At 38.1% G+C, this 22372-nt stretch overlaps 1 protein-coding gene across 1 annotated transcript in view; it reads right to left on the minus strand.

Annotated features, from left to right (window-relative positions):
• DOK6 (docking protein 6) overlaps window positions 1-22228 on the minus strand; it is a 239760-nt gene extending 217532 nt beyond the window's left edge. Inside the window, exon 1 of the mRNA XM_041472901.1 lies at window positions 21949-22228. Coding sequence (XP_041328835.1) covers window positions 21949-22014 — 66 coding nt within the window. The 5' untranslated portion in view covers window positions 22015-22228. The remainder of the gene's footprint in view (window positions 1-21948) is intronic.
• Window positions 22229-22372: the final 144 nt, after the last annotated feature.

The following is a 22372-nucleotide window of genomic DNA, read 5'->3' on the forward strand; positions in this document are numbered from 1 at the left end:
ACACATCATCACATCCAGCATCCACTGGTACCCTCAGCACAGAGCTCCCTGCCCAATTCACAGCCTGATGCCATGAGCCTCAGGTATGCGGCAATGTGAAATGATGAACACAAGAGCTCTACAACACTGATGGTGTAAAAACAAACACACAGACAAAAATGCTTCCCAAAAATGGGCTTTTCCCCATCTGACTGCCATTCTCCTTGCAGGATGACCTGCTCAGTGCTAGGGCAAATCTTCTAACATATAGACACACAAAGAGGTTATTTACTGTGTGACATTTCACTGAGCCACAACACAAATAACCAGCATGCAAAACATTTTCCAGCATAACAGTTTATGCAAGCAGTCTTTGAATGCCGCTGCTGTTAGACCTTTAAGTGTCTATCAGGGTTTGAAAAGAAGGGATGGCCAAGCTCTCTCAAACCAGGAAGGTTTTTAGTTGTCCAGTGCAAAATTCTTCAGGCAGCCTCATGGTCACCAAATCTGCTGTACAGGAAGAACAACCTCTATCCCTCTATCCCTGTATGGTTTCTGCAGGACTACTAACAGTGGCCTGGCAGTAATTCTACATTGAGAGTCTTCCTCATATCACATCATATGTAAAACAAAAGATACCTTTGTCCTCTCAGTGCTTTGCTATCTATGTACTTGGATATGTACTGAAGTCAGCTCAGCTCTCCTTTAATTTCAGTGTATTAGATTGATGTATTTATAAGGAAAGGATAATGAAGTAGTGTAGAGAACCAGAAATATGTATAAAATCAGAGTCTGACATAAGACTGTACTGCATCATTTCATAAGCTTCAAGGAAAATTCCCACAAAACAATTCCATATAGGAGACACATTTCAGGAGCACTTGTCTTCTTAGAATTAAAAGCATTGATAATACATGAGAGTTGCAGGCCAATACCGCATAGAAATTGCTCAAAGGCCTTTCAGACATAAAATTGTGAAGCTGCTTTATCTAAAGGCCAGGAAATGCCTGAGGTCTCAATACTCCTCAAGTAAATGCGGAAAAATATTGAATCCAGGCCTACAAGTGTACAGCACATATTCACATAATTGTCAGGCTTAAACCCACATAATTCAATTTCTTACAGTGTTATTTAGTAAGTTCTTAGATTCAAGTTTCTGTGAGAAGATAACCACACATGATCCCATTTTTGATGGAAAGATTAAAGACCGCATAACATAAGGAAGGAAAATCCTATCTTATGTAAGATAAAAATAGCTTAAAATCCCACAGACTGAAATCAAGATTTTCCTTTTATATTGGGATCAGACTCTAAGCTACCAATACTGTCATTCCTGTCATTCCAGAGGTGGCCTCTCAATGGAAGTCCTGAGAAACACTACAGAAACATGCATGCAGGAAGAAGCTTCTTTCACAGTACATATCATAATAACTTCAAATCAGTGTGACACCTTGCTATTCACTGACTGACAATTCAGAAACAATTTAGATAGGTGAAGTCCTTACTATGTGGCTTATGCATGTCTTTCTAAGCAGAGTTGCAGAGACATACCTTAGAGAATTTTTCAAATAAATTAAATTGCATCCAACTATTTGTCTAAAGTAATTTTGAAGAAATTAAATATATTCCTTTACTTGATTCCTGCTCCTCTGTCATCTCTTTCACAATCTACATGCATAGCTACTATAGGAAGTAACTTTAAAGTTTAGACAAAAATGTCAGATAACAACTCCATCTAATAGAACTATTATTCACACAGATAATTTCTCTTTTGTTTATTTTTGCAACAAAAAATTATTTTTGTTTAACTCAACTGCAACAAGGAGTTGTAAATGTCAAACATTGTACTTTAATTACTACAATTATTTATGCTTTTGCTAGAAATTACATAAAACAATTGAAAGAAGTATTCATTTAATAAATCAGCATTTTATTCAGGTATGAAAGGCCACAGACTATGAGGTAAAAGGATAAAATGACTTTTATATTCACTAGTGTGAATGTATGTTTGGTTGTGTTACAACCTCTCCAACAATGTTACCAATAAAGAGAAACATTCAGCTAATTCACCTTAAATTAAGGTATCATGAAATGTGTCTAGCAACTTAAGAGGGAGGACTACAAAGATCAACAGACTTACACAGTGTTTGAACTGGTGTGAAAAATAGTGAATGTTTTGAGGATGTCTGCACTTACATACCTTCTCAAAACAAGCTGGGCTTTTAATGTTGTGTTCAATCAACCTCCTGCTTGTTTTTCCATCAGTGTAGCATCATTGCATAAACACACAATCAAAATAAAAAAAAAGAAGAGTGAATTTTGCTGAGCAGCCACATTAACTACATGAGAAGACACTGATTCTCAATTCCATAAATAAGGCTGTTACTCTGATCACATGTTTCTGCACTTTACAAATAAAGAGCTTGGCATTCTTTCACTCTGCATGGGATGTCTTCTCACTCAGCACTTAGTTTTGCATCAGTTCCACTTGCTGGAAGCTTCTTATTCAGATTTAATCTAATACTGATGATTATTACCAAGACGACAGGCAGAAAAGGGAGTGTGAAATATGAACATAGAGCTTGAAAAAGATTATTCTCATCACTGATGAGACAAGAATCACATAGCAGAAAATCAAACCATGGGACTTCCTGTGCCATCAAAAGGTTCTTAAATGTTTGATTGCAGAAACTAGTTCGCAAAAAGCGTCCAAAGAGAGGAAATGCGTTTGAACTCTGAGACTGCTGAGAAAGCAGTGTGTGAGAGTTTCCCAAGGACTGATAAGCTCTGGAGACCAATTGTCCCACAGAGACTGCAAGAGCTGCTACACTCATGATGCTGACAGGCTTGTTAGAAGGACAAGGCCACGGGCACAAAAAACATCAACAAGATGATGTACAGGTCATGCCACCCAAGAAAGCAGCTTCTGGTACATACACAGACAAAGGCTATAGCATCATTTGCAGAGCTGATAAGTGAACAGCCCCCTGAGGCTCTTCCTCAATACCTAACTAGAAGCCCCTCCAAGCATGCCTGCACAGTCCCCTGCTTCTGGGTACACAGCCACACTGCCTTACTGAATAAAAGGTGTCCAACCAGCAATAGTGGTTGTGATTTGTGTATCACTTCAACTTCTAATACAAAAAAGGGAATTTACAACATTGACAAAGAGGTAGTATGATGGCTGTTTGCAGAGATGAAACCAAGAGAAACATTATCTTAATTGTCTGCAGTTTTCAAGGCCTCCAGTAGAGAAGATATTAGCTAAGAGCAAAGCTTGAGCAGTGTGCTGGCATTCATTGGGCTCCAAAGAAAATGGTCATACTGCCAAATGTAATTTTTCCAGCTGCCAAAATTTTGATTAAGTCCAAGGTCCTATGACCTTGGACAGAAATTAAACCTTTGCAGACACATGGGTAGATTTCCACGAGGGAAAAGATGAAGAACAGAGGTAAGTAGGAACAGGCAAGAGGAAATGGCCTCAAGCTGTGCCAGGAAAGGTTCAGGTGGGAAATTAGGAAGAATTTTTTCACAGAAAGCATTGTCAAGCACTGGAATGGGCTGCGCAGGGATGTAGTAGTCACCATTCCTGGGAGCATTAAAGAACCAACTGGACGTGGCTATGGGTTAGTTCACATTCCAGTGTTTAGTAAAAAGTTGGACTTGATGATCTTGTAGGTCTATTCCAACCTTAATAATTCTATGACTATATAAAATGAAAGGAGATTATGTTGACAGAAGCTGCTTTCGTGGGGCAAACAAAAGCAGGAAAGAAAATTTTCAGAGTTTTGATTACTGGAATTGAAGTAAGCTGCTGACTCAACAGCTCTGGCAGCAGATGTGTAAAAGAAAAAGGTTCAGAGAGTTTGAGAGAGTAAAACACAAATTGTAGCTGTTTATTTTCCATTATTCATCATAGATGACTGTTGAATTGCCTTAATGTAGGTAGTAAAGGGCCAGCTGAAGCCTGGAACTAAAACATGAACATATCCTTCCTAATCTTTCCCTTTTATGTTTATCCTGACCATATATGACTAGCATCACTGAACTGGATGATCCCAGGCTTGTTTTATCTTCTTTGAAAACAGTATCAGACATCATGTGTTTAGCTATGTTTTCAAATGTGACCAGTCAAGTGCCTGAAATTTTACAGGGTTTTTTTTCCAGTTACATCAATAATACATTAGTAACCACTGCAGTTGCAAGAGAGTAAATTCAAAAGGTAGATCTAGCCAAACATCTAAAATTTAATGACTGTATTGCAACATGTGTGCAGCTTATACATTATCTTGTTAGTACACACCATTACATTAATGTGCAGTTAAAACAGCCCCATGGTAAGGAATCTGGTAGGACCTTTTCTCCTGCAGCAAAATCCCTCCTACACAAGACTACCAAGTACTGCAGGCTAAAAGCTCCATCACAACAAGTGTACCAATGCTGGAAACTGTAAGCTGTAATTTTAGCTACCCATCTTATATTCTTTTATTCCTTATTTAGAAAATGTTTTTCATACATTATATGGACTGTTTCTAAAGTTTCTTTCATTTGCTCATTCCAACAGCTTACTTCTGTTTCACCACATTTATTTTCTGCTTGTCCAGCACTGTCTGAAATCTCCCTCCAGAGCAGCGACATTGTATTGTGAAAGAGAGTGAATCAAGTTAATAGCCATGCTTGCTACATTTATGATGCATCAAAGAGTTGTAAGGGGAAAATGCACTATGGAAACAAACTGTTTCTTCATTTCAGCACTTTTTTCTCTTTTTTTTAGATTTTTTTTTTTTCTTCCCAAGACTGCCTGTCCTTTGTCGCCAAACAGAAAGTTTGGAGAAATTCTCTTGGAGTAGCAGAACTTCTATTTGCTTAAATCAGGTCAGATGTCAGCCCTAAAACTAGACATGACAGAAAAGAATATAAGTTATTATTCATTCTGTTTGCCTTATACAAATGACAACAGCAAATAGAAGAATATACTGGACAAGAACTCACAGGAAAGTTTTTTAAAGGAATTGAGGAATCCATCTGGAATAGAGGCATGAAAATATCAATTGTTTCATACTTACTATATATTATTTATTATTATTATTATATTATTAAACTATTTAGTCCACTGCTTTTTAAAGTAGGAAATTCTCTTTAGTTCAAGGTATTTTGCTGAAACATATACTCACAACGTAAATGAGTATGAGATGCCCGAGGATATGACTGTCAATCACAGGAGTGAAACACTTAAGTGTAATTAGCACCTAAAATATCTACATTGTATGTCTTATCCATGAGCTTTCTTCTTAATTTACATGGGAAAAAAAAAAAAGCTATCAAGAACCTCCTTCATCTGCAAACATCTTAACTATTTACTCAAATCACTCAAATGCCCTCAATCAGATGCAAACACCATGACCAGAAACTGACTAGCTTGGTAGAGCCCTCTACTGATTACAGAGAGCAAAGGAATAGTAACAAACTGTTTATTTCACCACTGTTTTCAGATTGGGCAAATATGTATCAATTACTGACAAAGGCAATCTTCTATTTGAAATTTATTTACTTCTGGTAAAGCAAATAAAAGTTCTGGACAGGTAAAGCCCAATAAAATTGTGGAATTATTATTGTAGAATATAAACAAATAATAATGTCCATTAACACACAATTTTAATGTGCATTAAACTACAAACTTTATGTTTCATAACTTTGATTTGCAATTTACACAGAATATTGGAATTACCATCTCTGTCAGCAGAGTGGCAGGCAGAAAAAATACCATCATATTTATGCTAATATATACCATAGAAAGATAAAAACAAGTCACATTTAGTTCTTCTAAAACTTTGTCCTCCAAATTTTAATTCTGCATCACAATTTATAAAGGGAAAAAGGTCTCCAAGAAAAGAATTGGAACAGGAGATAAAACAAAAACTTACATGACCACTAAAAGTATAGCATTATACGGGAGTTAGCACAAGTGGGATTTACTTCACAAAGTTCATTCAGGAAATGCTATTTCAAAATTACTGTTAGAAAATTAAAGACAGAACAGTAACATAATATTGCCAACATTCACATCCATATTAAGTGCAAGAGTTAATATTTCTAAAACATTACCTTGTTCAAGAATGTGTTAGTCTATTTCCCACTTTATCTTATTAAAAACTTACTGTCTTATATTGTTTGTTTCACACTTCAGTGAAGTGAAAGGAAAAGGCAGAGAAGAGCTCATGACTTGCTGCCACTGGTATTTGACAGAAGACCCTTTCCTATGCTAAGGGAGTGATAGATACATTTCTGTAACTGTTTCTTGGCAACAGAAAGGAAAGAAAGTGAGATATTTTCCTTTCCCTTTGGTTATTTGGTTGGGGTTTTTTTTTTCCTCTTTTTTAGGGTTTTTTTGGATTTTGGGGGTTTTTTTTGGATTTTTGTTTGTTTGTTTGTTTGTTTAACCCCATAAGGAAGCACACAGCTTTGGAGATAAAGAGACAATGGATCTGTGCTACTGCAAATCATTTTGCATTTTCCGTAACTCTTCTTGGAAATACATTACTATTCAAATTTCAGTAAAACTAACAGGATTTAGATACATTTTGCTGCATCTGTGGGTAACAGAACATCAGTAGACATTAGTGGATTCTGAATCAGATTGCTTAAAGAACAAAGTGCTACCCATTCCATGGAATCCACACAAGTCTGCCAAACAGCCTGGCAAGAAGGTCGTTCTTGTGAGCCAGACTTGCAACCCCTCAAGGTTTTTAAAAGCAGAAAGATACAGCCCTTGTTGACTTGGACTTGGGAGCTCCTCTCACAACTGCATAGATAAGTTTTAATCAGGGCCTCACTGATGATAGGTTTGTTTTGTCCATCAGCCTTTCAAGCTAAAACTACTGAACCAACAAGGACTACTACAGACGTGTAGAGCCCTGAGGAAACTCAAAACCAACCTGTCTGGTTATATGTCTAAAGAGCTGTAAAGCTGCCTTGTTATGTATCTGAACCACTATGTAATACAAGTCTTAATATTTTATACTGTCATAGATCCACATGGAGTTGCAACTTACTTAACCGAATATGGATTGAAACCAAATTGGTCTAAGGAGTAGAGAAAATTTACAATCATAATTAATGTATGTTTGACAAAATTTCCATTTAAGCTGCAGAAAAATTAATATAATGCTAATTACTATTAGTTTTCTCAGTACACTTGATGAACATGACGTTTCTCCTCTCCTGAACATTAATAAATATTGGATTAAAGCACTGTGTTAAGGAACTTCAAATATCTGCTCTTTTATACACATGCAGATGCACAATTTATGAACTGTGTGAGATGCTTGGAGAATATACTCTAGATACAGTATGTCCAGTAACAATATTAAATAGATCTTAATCATATGCAAGCACAAAATCTCTTTGAATACTGTTTCATTTTACAAACATGAAGAAAAAACTCATTAGGAGCTCACAGCAGCATCTGGTTTTCACTCAACCAGCATCTTACACTTTCCTCTGCTCTAAGCCATGCATGCAGTACATGAAAAACATGCTAAGACACAAAATAAGGCACTTCCAGAGTGTTACGTTAAGTACAAAACACATTTCCATTTATTTTCCCTTTTAGCTTTTTGGACATAAACAGCCATAAAACATCGTTATTTGGTATTTTTATTACTACTACATAAACTCAAATGCAAATAACAATGATTTTTAACTTAATAGTTCAGAAATTAAACAGGAGGTTAGTAGCTCAAAAGGCCATTGTATCATAGTGCAGTAATAATGTTAAAAATAAAATGAGAGGATATCTCAGTTCAAGAACTAAAGGTCTTAATGTTTAAATACAATGGTCCTTCATCTATGCAGGGCAACATCATGTAAATCAGTGAGGTGAACACTGTCCCTTCAACTATAGGCTTATTTCAGCACTAGCTGTATGACACGAAGTTTTTCTTGCTCTTCTGCTCAAAGAAAGGCCTTTCAAGAGTCTCAAAGGACAAATCTAACGATGCCATGTGTTGAAATACCTCGCCATCATTTGGTGCTTCAGAAAAGCCTGCTGTTTGTCCTCACACTCTTCATGCAAGTGTGACTGTTTCTCTCTAGTTAACAAATTTTAGCTTGCATTAAACCTTATCAGTAAACATGGCAGTACTGCAAAATCAGCAATTAAGGCCTCAATAGCTTCCACCAATTAGGGCTGCTGTGTGCCAAGAGCTAGAGCAGAGACAGATTGTGTGCCGGGTTTATTAACTCATTCTTTTTGCAGTGGAACAGCTAAGTGCCTCTTTTCTGGCCACATTAAAGTACATATAGTTGTTTTACAGTGACATACGCCTCTGCCTTCAAAAAAGAAAACAAACCCCCCAGAAGGCTGTGAATTTTTCATTTGAGAGCTTTCATATCTATAGAAAGGGACTACTATCTCTATCAGTAAAATATAATCTAGCATGCCTATACCTGTTGCCATGCAGACAGCACTTCTTTTATTGAACCACTTAAATGAAATTGGTTTTCCACTTCTGTACCCTCATTACCTATCACTGGTCCCAAAAAAACCTGCACTGATGGGGACTTCATTCAAATGAGTGACTGTTTCTTCATCTGTGTGGGGGGAGAAAGGAACTGTTATAATCAAGCTTCAGAAATCTATTTGCATGGACAGGATGGCAGAAATGGATGATAGATTTAGGTTGAGAGAAGTATTTTAGTGAAAAAAAAAATGCCATGAGACTTTGAAGGATAGGTTTAACATCTCAGATGTTGGAGCGTAAGTCTTTCAGGCAGGGACCACAATGCTGTTAGGCATTTCTGTTCTCCCCAGCACACTTCCACAATGATTAATTTGCACTGCAGCACTAGAAATCATGAACAATTATAAGCCGTGGTTTTCCAAAGTGCTGCATACCTTCAGCAACTTTTTACTTAAATGCAGATAAAGAGGCAGACCTACAAAGAAACTCTGTTATTAAAGTCAAGATTTCTTTCAGCAAGAGAACGTGCATTTAAGTCTAAATGTTAGAAAATGTCATTCACTGCATCTGTTAAGGATAACTAGAATGCAATATTAACAGCAATTCACATAACGGAGTCCATTTAATATGATCATTAATATTTCAGACTGATTTTGAAACTGAATAAAAAAGAAGAAACCAAGATGCATATGTAACAAAATTTATATTTCATGAACCTTAATTGCTGTAACTAGGGCACAGGGATTAAAGGCCTATGCCTAAGGCATCTGGTCCTGAGGACAAAATATTACACAAGCATTTCAATTTTTGGGTTCAGAAATTGAGATTTTTAACCCTCCTGATTCTGAAGAAAAGCTGAGGCATGAAACCTGAACAAATCCCATTTACATGGGATGCAGTCCTAAAACTACCTGCCTACCTAGAAAAAGAATTTTGAAGATGAGGATCTGCTTTGCCTGGCTTAGGTTTTAATAGCATTTGATGGGATTGACAGAATTTTATGAATTTGCTGTAACAAAGGACTGACAGAATGAAGCTTGGTCAAAGCACCGCTATGGTGAGCCCTGAGGCTGGTGTGCAACACCTGCAAACACACACACCTTCAGAGACACTTGCACAATCAAGGGCAGGTTTGGCCCTCTTTACCAGAGGTCTTTCCTCTGTATTTGTTTATAAATTCACTGCAAGCCTAACTTAATGAAGAAACACTAGCGACAAAAATCAAGAATCTCATGGTAATTATGTATTGCTAGTTGAGCTTCCATTCTCACTATTTCAGTCACGATCATCTTAATGGCTATGCAGTCAGCTCTGCTCTGTTTTATAGCTCTCTAAAGCTGACTTCAAAGGGTGGCTAGCAGCATTCCCCATTTCAGATGTCCTGTTTAACTCATTTCATCTATTGTGCATTCGGCTCAGGCCTGAGCACCACGACAGGTGTGCCACACTGCCACTGTGCCACCACTGCAGGTTAGCTCAGGTCAACAAAATTAATGTAATTTACAACTTCTTACATTTTCCTAAACTTTAAAGCCTGGCATGTACAGAAGGACACTGTATTCCTTCATATGCTTTTCTACCCACAAGCAGATATTTGGCCCATTAGTTCAGTCCCTTTTGATCAGTACAAGCAAATTGAGGAAACATTGTTTGTTTAAATGAGAATGGGTATATATTCTTTCTAGTAACTTCCAAATTACAGAAAGAAAAACTGTTAGTTTTGCTACCAGAAGATCAACTAGTTATGCTGGTCTAGGAAATGTTTCAGGTAAGTCAGGCGTAGAAGAAAGAAAAGATTCTGAAGAATTAAACAAGAGGCATCACCTCGCTAGTTTAATTCCATTTTGTTTAGATTGCAGGACAGGATAGATTGACATTGAATATCCTTCATTTTTAAGCAAAATGACTGTAAGCCATAAAATAATATTATACAGAAACACAGCAAAAATTTTCCATTTCAGAGAAGAGAGAAAAAAAAAATCCAGGCAAAAATTATTTTCTGACATCCAGAATTCTGGAAAACACACTTCCAAAACCATTTTGGAACACATTTAACCTCTGGGTTCTCTTGAGACATGCACTGCATTATGTTATAATCATGTCAAAATCATGCAAAAAATATTTACAAGTAGCATTTACTTCTCTAGTTTCTCCTTCGGTTCAAAAAATCCCAAAGCAATACATCTAAACGCTATAGGTATATTATTGTATAAAAGCTGCTACAGCAACGTCTATCCTCAAATAAATACACTGTGAAGTACACCAGTATAAATTTTCCTCTCATTGGCCATAAATCTCATATAAATCTATTCCATGGCTGCTCCACAGATTCCTCCTTATGTCTCACTGTGAGGTTTCCATTTTCAATGTACCTCAGATTCCTAATTCCGATAGTTTAGCCAATGTTCTCTGCCAGCTGCTAAGCTGTTACCATTAGTTACAGCTCCCTTTCATGATTTGTAAGCATTATCTTCATCCCAAATGATTAGGAAGTGTCTGAAAAGAGTCATCTCTAGTGATACACTACAAGTATCCAGACCTAATTCTTCAAAATAACCTGAACCTTCTGAAATGGCCGTGACTCCGCAATATTCCATTTGGCCCCTGGGTCTTGGACAACTCCTTTAATGTGTAATAGCTTATATTCTAGAAATAGAGCCTTTGCATTAATGTATCTACTTCACCTTTAAAAAACTGCAATGTTCTTCTTTATTAAGACCTCTGGGACCATAAAAAGAATTCCATTCTTTGGAATTCTATGTTTTTCTGCAACAACATCAGACTACAGCAGACTGCTTCCATCCTTTCGCTTATTCCTTCTGCTACATTTTTAAAAATATTTATCAATTTACTACATCACACATCATTATTGGGAATAACAGCTGTCAGAGATTCTGCTCCATCACGAAAGACAGATCTCAGAATTTTTCACTCTGCTTTTTGCAAAACTAATTTTCACTAATTCTCACTAGCCAAAATTTATGTACAAATGCAGATTTAGTGCTGAGAAACTTTTTGTCTGTTACACAGCTTTCCCAGTAAATACATTTGATCTTACAACTCATCAGAAGAAATTGAAGATGTGCCTACACTGAGCAGTGAGATTTAATCAAGGTAACTATTACCTACATCTGAAAGAGATGATCTATTTCATCTACATGCTCACACTTAAAGCCAAAAGTAGCTTCCTTTCCCTTATTTTTCTTTTGGATGGTTCTACATGAGAATTTTCATTATCAAAAAAAAAACCCCAGACATCCAGATTAATCAATAATTGGAAAAATGTAACATGATGAGGGAACCCAACTTTGTTAAATACATCACCACCCGCGTGTGTTGATAAAGAAAAAGGTTCAGCAAATACTCTTATTAGCAAAGTACATCTTCAACCTTTTTCTTTAAGCTGTGACACACTGAAGAAGATACCGATCATTCAGTGATCTCAAAATTATTCCTTTTTTGCAGAAAAAAAATTACTTTTTTTGTTGTAGGCAAACCAGTGCCCCAACAATATTGAACGCTACAAATCTTCTGGAAGCATTCAGACTAGTGTTACTATTAAGGGCAAACCATAATTTGATTTTTCTCCTTTTTTTTTTTTTTTTTGCAACCTTATATATTTCCTCTGAATAAATGCTTCTACAGTGCTCTTTTATTGCACATATTGTGTAGGTAGAATTCCTCAAGAAACAATGCATTTTGTTATCTCTAGGCTCTATGAGGGGACTCAACTGATTCACCCTACAACCTGCACAAAGCCCCACAGACCTCCCTCTGCAGGACCATGCAAATACATGTTCCCCATGCTGAACTCCAAGATATTATGGGTAAAACATACAACTTAAGGCTAAGTATTAGCAATTCTTAGCAGAATGCTTCACATAAGCCTACAGAGTAAGGGATTTCAAGCTTTTTCGTGGAAGAATGTGCCTTTTATAAAATTCGGAAATGAGACGATGTCTTCTCAAAATCTGACCAGTAATACACTGCACTAGGAAAGGAAAACAATGTTGCAGTAACATCTTTAACCCATCCCCCTGCTTTAAAATAAGGTTGTTACTTTGCGTGCCATATATTTAACAAATACAGCTTTTCTGAATGGCTGAGGTCAGAAATTTACACCCACAACTGCAGATGAGCAACCCAAGCAGTTATGAAATTGTCTCATGCACTGCATTCAGCTTTCAGGATTGTTCTGCCAAGTAAACTGTGAAAAATTCTACCTTAAATATTTCAGTATCTACTTTTGAAAGTGAAATTCTCCAAAACTTTAGATTTTGTGCTATAATTTTGTCTCAGGGCAAAAGAAACATAGGTCCTATCAGAGTTACCAGCTTCAGATTTCTAGCATTCCTATTCCATTTGTTTCTAAGAAGAAAACTGAAAACTGATGAGCAGTCATTTCTATCAATAAGATCTGGGTAGAAAATGCACAATATTTTCCTTCTTTACATACAAAAATCTAAAATAAATTACAGAACAAATCCTGACTGTAAAAAAAAAAAAAAATCATAGAAAAATCAAATTAAACACAACCAAAAGTTTATTTTCAACCAAAACTCTTCATACAACATTAAAATAGACAGTGACCCTGCCTGAGAGAGAAGTTGGATCAGGCAACCTCCCAAGGTCCCTTTCAACCTCAGCCATTCCACAGTTATGAAATTCAAAAATCAAAAACGAAGTATGAATTATTCCAGTGTTTTCTATAGAGTTGTAGCACCTAAAAATATTTTGATCACAGTCAGCATTAGCCAACGTATTCATTTTAAAGGAGAACTTAACATGGGTTTATAGTTGAGACAAACAAAATAAAGCAATCACGGGTGAGAAGAGATTATACTAATTTTACAAACAGAAAAGTTAAGCTCAGAAAGCCTGTTTCCCATTTACATTAAAAGCATTCTCTATGCTGGTATAAGGGGCCTTAACACAGCTTTAGATTTAATTTGTGTCGTGTACAGTAGGCTTAGTATAATTGGGAATAAGTCTGGAACGAATCAAAGTGCTCAAGATCACAAATTATGTCTCTGCAAAAGACTAAAATTTAACTTTTCTGAGTCCAACATACCAGCACAAAGATTTTTGTCTTCTCAAGAGAGGTTATTTCATCCACAGTGCAAAAAGCTCTAGAATTCATTCTGTACCTTAAGATACTGGAGCTACAAAAAATAAAACTCAGTATAATATCTTTTATTTTAATAACCTTGCTACAGCTACGAAAATTAACCCCCTCCCTTTGCTCTTAGGGGATTTAAAGTCCTACTATTTTTTATATATATTATACGTATCATACACCTTAGTATCATCATACTAATCTAGCAATTAATAATTGAACATGTCAACTTCAGTTAAAATGAAGTTCTTCCTCTTCTTTTTAGGCACTGTACAAAACCAATAATTATGACCACTCGTTCAGAAAACTCTTTTGTATTCTTGTTTTGTAAGACTTCATGCATTCTTTTCTCTTTGCAGGAAAAAAAGTGTTTGCATGAGGAATGAGAATATACAATTCACTCTGAGGACAGGGTACCTCGGAGCAAGACTCAAATAAAGAAAAAATTCAGGGACAAACAAAGAGTAATGGAAGTATCAAGGATTTCTTTCTCAAAGATGGTAGTAATTTGGTTCTACAGTGGTGGCAGCCTTTCAATATTAAACTTTGCTATTAATTCTTTTTGCAATGAATGGGTAGGGGGAATATGCCAAAGAGCCCTTCCTCCAGCAGACACTGTAACTTTTTTCTCCAGGTCTAGTCCATGCTGTGTGCTTCTAATTCCTCACTGACATGTTAATGAATACAACCTTTCCAAAGTTCAGCCCAGATAAGCCGGAGATGATGAGGGACATTTTGGCAACTGAACAACAGAGAGAAAGAAGATCAATCTTTTAAAAGATTTACACACTTCCCTTAATTATCTTCCTAATTTATGTGCATCTTAAGTGAACAGTAATTCCTGTGAGGCTCCATTTGCATGGGCTTGTAACCTCTCAGTATGACAGCGATGCCATGTTTCACACATTGCAATTGTTAAAAAGCGTCAGAATCTGGAAGACTTATTTTGCAGGGGAGATCACTTTTGAGAAGAAGCATATTTCATAACTACTTTACAAAAGGTTTTTTTTCCCCCTTAATTTCTAAGTAGACTTCAAAATTAACATTCTTCTTCAAAACTCTTTCCAAGAAAGCTATCCTACCCTATCCTAGCCAGTAAGAGTACTCCTGGAGACAGGAGATTCAATTCTGATACAAATCTCACTACTTGTACAAAGTTTTCAGGTATAGTGGTTTATGAACTGTATCTATCAATCACACAGGTTTTTTTCCTCAGACATGATGTGTGAACATGTTTTCTGAATACTGAAAAAAACATTAATTGAAAGTAAGCATTTATGTGCCCAAGGGTCAAGGCAGTTACTGCACACACTCTACTCTCACTAAAATCTTTTTTCTAAGTTTCTGTGTGGTAGGACAAAATTGAAAACTTTCTCCACAGTAGCAAAAGGTTTCCTTGTTTTTCTTTACTGATTTTCTTCAAGAAATTTTATAGTATTTAGAGTTGAAGTCTGTATTTTTTCCGGAAAAAAAAAAAATTCAATCAAACTATAATTCCTCACAGTAATACACCAGAATAATTTTGAATCTTAGAGTTGCACTGCAAGTTCCAAAGATTGAAATCAAAAATTGCAGTGCAACATTCGCAATTATTATTTCAAATATAGTATACATGAAAGGCTACAGTACACAGTAAAAGACCTACTTTTTGGTTCAATAACACATTATTAATTTAAAGAATGGTGAGGGATATAATTTAGCATCCATACATAGAAAATATTGCTTGCCTTCAACAAAGAGAACATTTTACACTGCTTGCTCAGACTGAATGGAAGTATATTAACTTCATCATGACATTTGTGGAAAGCTATTCAGATAGCTGATCTTTCACATAACCTAAAACAAAAGACAAACTTTCCAGGGTAATGTAGACCCCAAAACCTTTATTTGAATTTTATTATTTTTAAAAAGAGCATTTCATAGCACGCTTTTTAAAAAATGTCTCATCTAAAAATTATATATCTAAAATATATGCTCTATACACAGCCACATATATAAACATATAACAACTGACTCACATACGCTGTTGCCTGAATATGTTGTTGCCAGGCAACAGCTATAAAGCATTTTGCACTGCTTGCAAAAATCTGAATGAATGATTTGAAGAGAGATTATTTCTAAAAAAATAGGAAGAAAACTCACTACTGGAATTACATGAATAATTCCTTGTATATTTCAAGGACTCACAGAACATGTTCCTTCCATAATTACCAATTTCAGAAAGGACAATTCCTTTGAGTAGGATTTGAAAGGCATTTTACAACAAGGAAATTCATGTTCTATGCATGTGGCTAATGTTCCCACATGGACACTGAACCAAAGCCACCAAAGTTAACAGGTTCCTAAATTGACTTCAGGGTCTTTTCGCTGGGTCTTTTCATCAGGTTGTAATGTCCACTATAAGACAAAAATGACAGACTCCTAAATGAAAAGACAGAAGGCCTTCCAGGAGATACAAAAAAGTCTCAATAAAATTTTACCATTTCACAATATGCAAGTGAAAGAGAGAGAGTGTCTGTACAAGCACTTCTTTGTGTAATCTTCACATAGCTAAAGTGTAATCTCACTGAGGCCAATGGTATTACACACAAGAGTGGAAATACAAGCATCTATAATCCACTGATAACATGGATGTGATATGCTATCAACAAAAAAGAACTATCTGACTCTAAGTGCCATCCATTACAAAATTACTAGCCCTTTGGCTATCACACCTGTTGGGAATTAAGAGGTGGAAAAGCACATCAAGAAAATAACTGGGAAGCACAGCAACTTCAAAGTTCTTACCACAAACCTGACCCACAAGGTGCTTTAACACAAACATTAGCATAAAAAGTTGTGGGACTTTTTGTCCTTGTTTACCACGGCTGCAAGACATTGCTTTCAATTTCCTGTACAATAGGCTTAATCAATAAAAACTGGTCAGAAGCTCAAGATGATTGCTCTTTCCATAATGACTGAATTGGAAATCCATGTATTTTCCTTTTAATTCTTCAAATCCGTTCACAAAATGTAGCAAGAAAAATGAAAGGAGTAATTATTGGTATTTTAAATGATACTTTCAGTATTAAGTAGTAAATGTGACTAGTTTCTTTAATGGATAACAGTGAAATCCTTTTAATTCCATATCTCAGGTTGCCTTGAACTATTGTGAAAAAGAAACTCCTTTACGAGGAAGGAATTTGCAATCTAAATCCTGTCCATCTAGAGCTTTATAAAAATTGAAATTAATTTATTATAAATAGAAAGTCAGGTTTTATAGTTTCATGTGAATTATTTTCATACTCCAAGATGTAACTCACAGTTTGCATCACCGGTCAGGATACAGTTATATAAAAGGTAATCTCAGTGTTTACAATCAGGCTGAGCACCTTTCCCATAGATAATAATATAAAACAATCTATGGAAAGGCTATCAATTCTAGGTGCACTACTTGTTTGTACTTTTTCATGTATTTGTTTGTTTCTTTGTATATGCTGTGGCAGCTCAAAGAAATAGAAGAACCTTTACTTTGCCCTCTGTATTCATCACGACCCACTTGCAGAGCCAGTGCGATCTATCAATGTAATCTCAAACCCAAGAAATTTTGCAGGTCCCTTTTCTTTCTTCACCCAAAATATACACACAATATCAGTTGAGTGTTAGGATTCTGTAAGACACATACTGCATTATTTCAAGAGGAATCACACTGCAATCAGTGGTTCGTATTCATAGCATTGTTAGCCCTGATTGATTGAAAATGGGGTTAACTGCAGAAGGAGAAACACTGTGTTCATTTACAGAAAAGGTACCCGTAATGATCTAAAAGTATGGTTAAAAATAGGGGGAGGTTATATGGTAAAACTTCTAATTTGGTGACTAAGAGCAACCTACTATTTATTACTCAATCAAGACTGACTGGCAAGTACAATTTTCTCTTCGGATAGCTATATTAGAGTACAAACTGAAGCACCCAGAAAATAATCCCACTTAGTGTGTAGAAACACAGAAAAATCAGCAATTATTAACAAACGAAGTGAAAATTTCCAAGAGATAACATTCCTTCATTCTATGGCCGAGGCACGACAAAAAAAGACAAAAACAAACAAACAGTAAGGTTATGACTTCGAAGGTTGATATGGGTCAAAACAAGACTATCAAAGTGACACAATGTTCATTTTTAATTAGACTTCCTCATGTGACATCAAATTGGTTTTTTTTCTAAGAAACAGCACTTCAGCAAGGCATGAAATCCTCACAGCTTAGTTTATTAGGAGGCAACAAAGGGATTCCAATCTGCTACAAGAAAGTTTCAGCCTATAAGCACAGCCAGTGCAGTACAAAATTGTGTCATATGAATTTTAATGTGACACAAGTATGAAAGAGTCCAAAAGAACAAAGGCAACACAGTCCTGTTCCACACCACATAAATGACCTATTCTGATCTGAACAGCACACCACATTGCAATCACATTTATTTCAAAGAAGGGTCACACAGATCAAATGTAATGGCTGCTGGAATGAGTATTTCCTTTATGCAGCATTAGAGAAAAGCAAAATATCAAACAATGTGGGAATGCCAGGGCACTGAAAAGAAAGGCATATTTAGGCTGCAGGGAAACAGATTTTATAAAGATGTTTTAATTACAGTCATCCTCAATGACTACAGTTTCTAAGTTTCAAAGACACCATGATACCTTGATAAAGACATGATGAATACACATGAGCTTGCCTAGTGCATAGCCTTGAACATATATTTGACATTTCAAGGCACCAGAGGAAGGTTTCATGCACAGCTCATGCCTAACAGAAGTAAGGAGACAAACTAAGTGTTCAGACTGGCTGGATGTCTCTTTGTGGCCTGATATCTTCATGGCAGTAATCATGATACTCCCAGAGTCAGAATACATCAACAGAGTGGCTGGTAAACCTCCTCAACTGACTATCCAACCTTACAACAAAAGCAACTTTAGCATCATAAAGGTATCAGAACAATGAGGTCTACTTCAAAATACTGGACTGTCAGAAAAATTTACTTATTTACTTACAATTTACTTATTTATGAATTTCTGTAAACAAGCACGTAAGGATTACAGTGAAAAGCAGGCAAAATAAAAGTTAATAATCAAGTATCACTAAACAAAAAAGTAAGGACAAATTCTTGCAGTTCTTCTTGCCGTGTATTTCCATGATTTAGGCATAATTTTTGTCTTCAAATCACTTTTCTGAACAGAATCAATTACTGATGGGAAAACAGCTTGAGTCCTGACTTCATGAATACAATGAATAGAATTTGAAGGTATGTGGGGAGTAGGCAGACAGGGTAACAAGTACTTAAAGCAAGGTATAGGTGTAAAATGTCAGAAGTAAACATAATACATTAAGAAAAATAATGAGTATTTCTATTTTATAATTAGATGAAGATTTACTACTTGGGTTTCTGTAAATTAAATTCTTAAAGAAGTAAATTCTACCAGAAAGGTCTCCTTAAATGAAAGCTTGTTGTTGTGGGTTTTTTTCAATAAAATGAAAATATACTATTGAAGTTTCTTCAATTTGATTCCTCGCCAGGGCTCCCTTAGTCACAAAACAAAACAGAATAAAAGCTGAATTGGAAGAATTTCCATAACAAATTGGCTACCAGCCTAAAGGTTAGAATTATCTGTATTGCCCAAGTCTAGCACTAAAACTGGTATTAGACACCTCAGCTCTCCAAGTTTTAATCAATCTGCTTTTCAGGAGACTTTGAAATATTCAAAGAATGTAGATTATTATGTCCAAAAAAAAAGCTACCCAGTAACTTCCAGTGTGTAAGAATGAAACGTAACATAGCAAGAGATAAAACTCTATTGCCACATTTAAAAATTATCTTACCATTAGTTTCCAGAACCTATAGCTCTCTTCCCTTTTTTGGGAGTTAAAAATATTCATTTTCTAGCAGACATTTATATTCTTGAAAACTGAAGTATTCACCTACATCATGATGGATCCAGTGAAAGTCATTAAGGTCTGGACTTGGATACAGACATAAAGGAAAAAAAGAAAAATCTTTAATGTTTCACTGGGTGAATAAAAATTGCATTAATTTAGATATTCAGTCACAAGAATCCAATTAGCTATGGATATATACACACATATTCATACCTTTCAACCATCACATTCATTTGAATGTTGATGCTATTTTCTATAAAATATAATCCCTTTTAAACTGTATTTAATAGATTTATTCAGATGTGCATTTCCATATGTCATATTTAAGCTTATACTACCACCTGCCTGAGGCTGTATAGTCTGAATTGTCACCCTCACACATTTCAGTAGGAAAAAATCCTCCACAGACACCATATGAACAATTTCCCTTCTGCTTAGTGTAGAGGTATGATAATCATTATGACCATGGAAAACATCTATGCAAAAAAAAGTTTTATGTATCTCCCTTAAAAAATCAGATGACATCTTCAAAACAAAAAATATAAAAGCTACATAAAATGAAATATCACACTCTCCACCATTTTTTTACACAGGTCAGCAAGTATCATCCAAGATTCCTGCAATATGAACTCTACATTTGTTGCACGTATGACATAGACATAGATATATAAAAGTATTTGCATACATAGAGATATGCATATACATAATTTCACACTTAAAGGACACTTGAGATGGCTTCAAAGCCAGATTTGCAAAGCAAATAGATTAACTCTGCTTCCAACTACTAACATCAAGGTGATGGGATACCATGATCTCCCTGCTTTGTGTTGGGCCCATCCAATAACACTGCTGAGCAGCGGAAAAACTGATGAGCAAAGGTTAAGCAGAGGACTGCCAGAAACAAACTGAGGCTTAGAAATTGCTTCTTCAGATAAGATTAATGCTTGACTGATGCACAGAGTGACTTTGGGGTTGCAAAATCATTAAGAACATCCATTCTCTTTGAATTTACACCATCTCTCAAACATTTGTAGTTGAGGCTATTAAGGGTTTGGACAAAACTTTCCTGTGCTCTTTTGAAATTAACAGCCCTGCCAAGTCACCAAAGTGCTCCAAAGGTCAATTCATGATTAGTGTCCCACCATCCTGCACACTGTGTCTGCAAGCAATGCACAGCATCGGGGGGGGGGGGGGGGGGGGGGGGAAGGGAAAGAGGAGGAGGAGGAGATAAATATTAGCACTGTGATAAGCTCACAGACCACGACTTGGAGGAGGGCAGATTTCACATGGTCCCTGCTGTTACATTTCAGGGGAATCAGTGAGGGACCACCTCCCTGGAAGGGAGAGCTGGTGCAGATCCTGCACTTTTCTGCACACCTGAAGGAAAACCGAAAGAGTGAACACAAAGAACCTCAGACCTCCTCCCAGCCTCAGGCCAACAGGGACTTGGACCTTTCAGGATTACTGGCAACATCAATAGCTGTGCAAGCAAGCATTCCGATTTGCTCTCAAAAGGTAGGAGACAGCCCAAACCTGTGATGCCCGGGACCGACTAAGTTTAGAAAATCCTGACCTCTGCACACACCCTGCTCCAACTTCACTGCCTTTTCAAGATTTGCTGCACCCCTTCAGGGAAAGTGCCCATGGCCAATCTGACTGCACAAGCGGTGTCCCTGAGCATCCCGGTGGGCGCTGGGAACAGCCACCCTCACCTAAGAGACTGCCCCTAGTTTCAATCACTGTCAGCCTCTGTATCTGCCTTTAGGTTCATGAAGCTGTCACCCCGTTGCTTTCCTGTCCATCCCCGGAGCGCTGCAGGCTCCCATTCCCCAGTCCCCCGTGCCTTAGGGCAGGGCAGAGCACCATCACACCTCCACGCCTGCTCTTCTCTGTTACTCCGGTATCAGCAAAGTGTTTTCTGACCCTGCCCCGACTGAAAACATCCCTCTCCGAAATAGCAGGGATAGAGAAAGGGAGAATCTGTATACAAAGTTTACAGCTCCTGCTTGCGCCTTCCTCTCCCCACCCAAGCTCTTGCCGGAGGCAGCAAGGCGACGGGCAGGGGAGCGCAGGGACGGCCAAAGGGGAGTGTCAGCCCCGGGCTGGGGGACTCGAGGAGGACAGTGACCCTGGCGGGCGATCGCCGAGAGAGCAGGGAGGAGCGGCGCCTTCCCGGAGAGGGGAGCAGCCGGCTCACTCCGAGGCGCAATGGCAGCACAGCCCCACCGACCCCTCCGGAGCCGGGAGCGAACTCCAAGCTCCGGCAGTGGCACCAGCAGAAGCAGCAGCAGCAGCACCAGCGGCAGCCCCAGCAGCAGCGGCAGCAGCCCCAGGAGCAGCAGCAGCAGCAGCAGCAGCAGGTCGCCGCGCCCCACGCTGGCGGCCCCGGCCCGGGGCACCACCGTCCCCCCGGCCGACGAGGCGATGCCCAGCCCCTTGCCCCCACACCGGGCAGGGCCGGCGAAGGGAAAAAGAACTCACCCCCAGCTTCCTGCTGCGGATTTTTACGTAGCCCTGCTTGACTATATCGTTAAAGTTGGAGGCCATGGCAAGCGCTGCCTGCTTCCTCCCTTCCGCGCCCGGAGTCCTCCTCCGCCGCCGCCAACGTCGCCTCCTCCTCCTCCTCTCCCGGGCCCTCCCGGGTGCCGCCGGCCGCTGGCTCCAGAGGCGCTTCTGGCATCCAGGCAGCGGCAGCCGCCGCGCTCCGCTCCGCCCGCGCCCCGCTCCTCCCGCGGCCGCCCCGCTCCGCACCGCACCGCCCCGCCGGGCGGGTGGCGGCCGCTCCGCCCCGCTCCGCTCTCCGCCGGCCCCTCGCTGCTTTGCCCCGCTCCGCCACCGCCCCTCGCCCGGCTCCGCTCCGCTCAGCTCCGCCCGGCGGCGGCTTCGCGGCTGCCCGCGCCTACGG

This window comes from Pyrgilauda ruficollis, unplaced genomic scaffold, assembly GCF_017590135.1.
Source record: "Pyrgilauda ruficollis isolate IOZ18807 unplaced genomic scaffold, ASM1759013v1 scaffold109, whole genome shotgun sequence".
Lineage (NCBI taxonomy): Eukaryota > Metazoa > Chordata > Aves > Passeriformes > Passeridae > Pyrgilauda > Pyrgilauda ruficollis.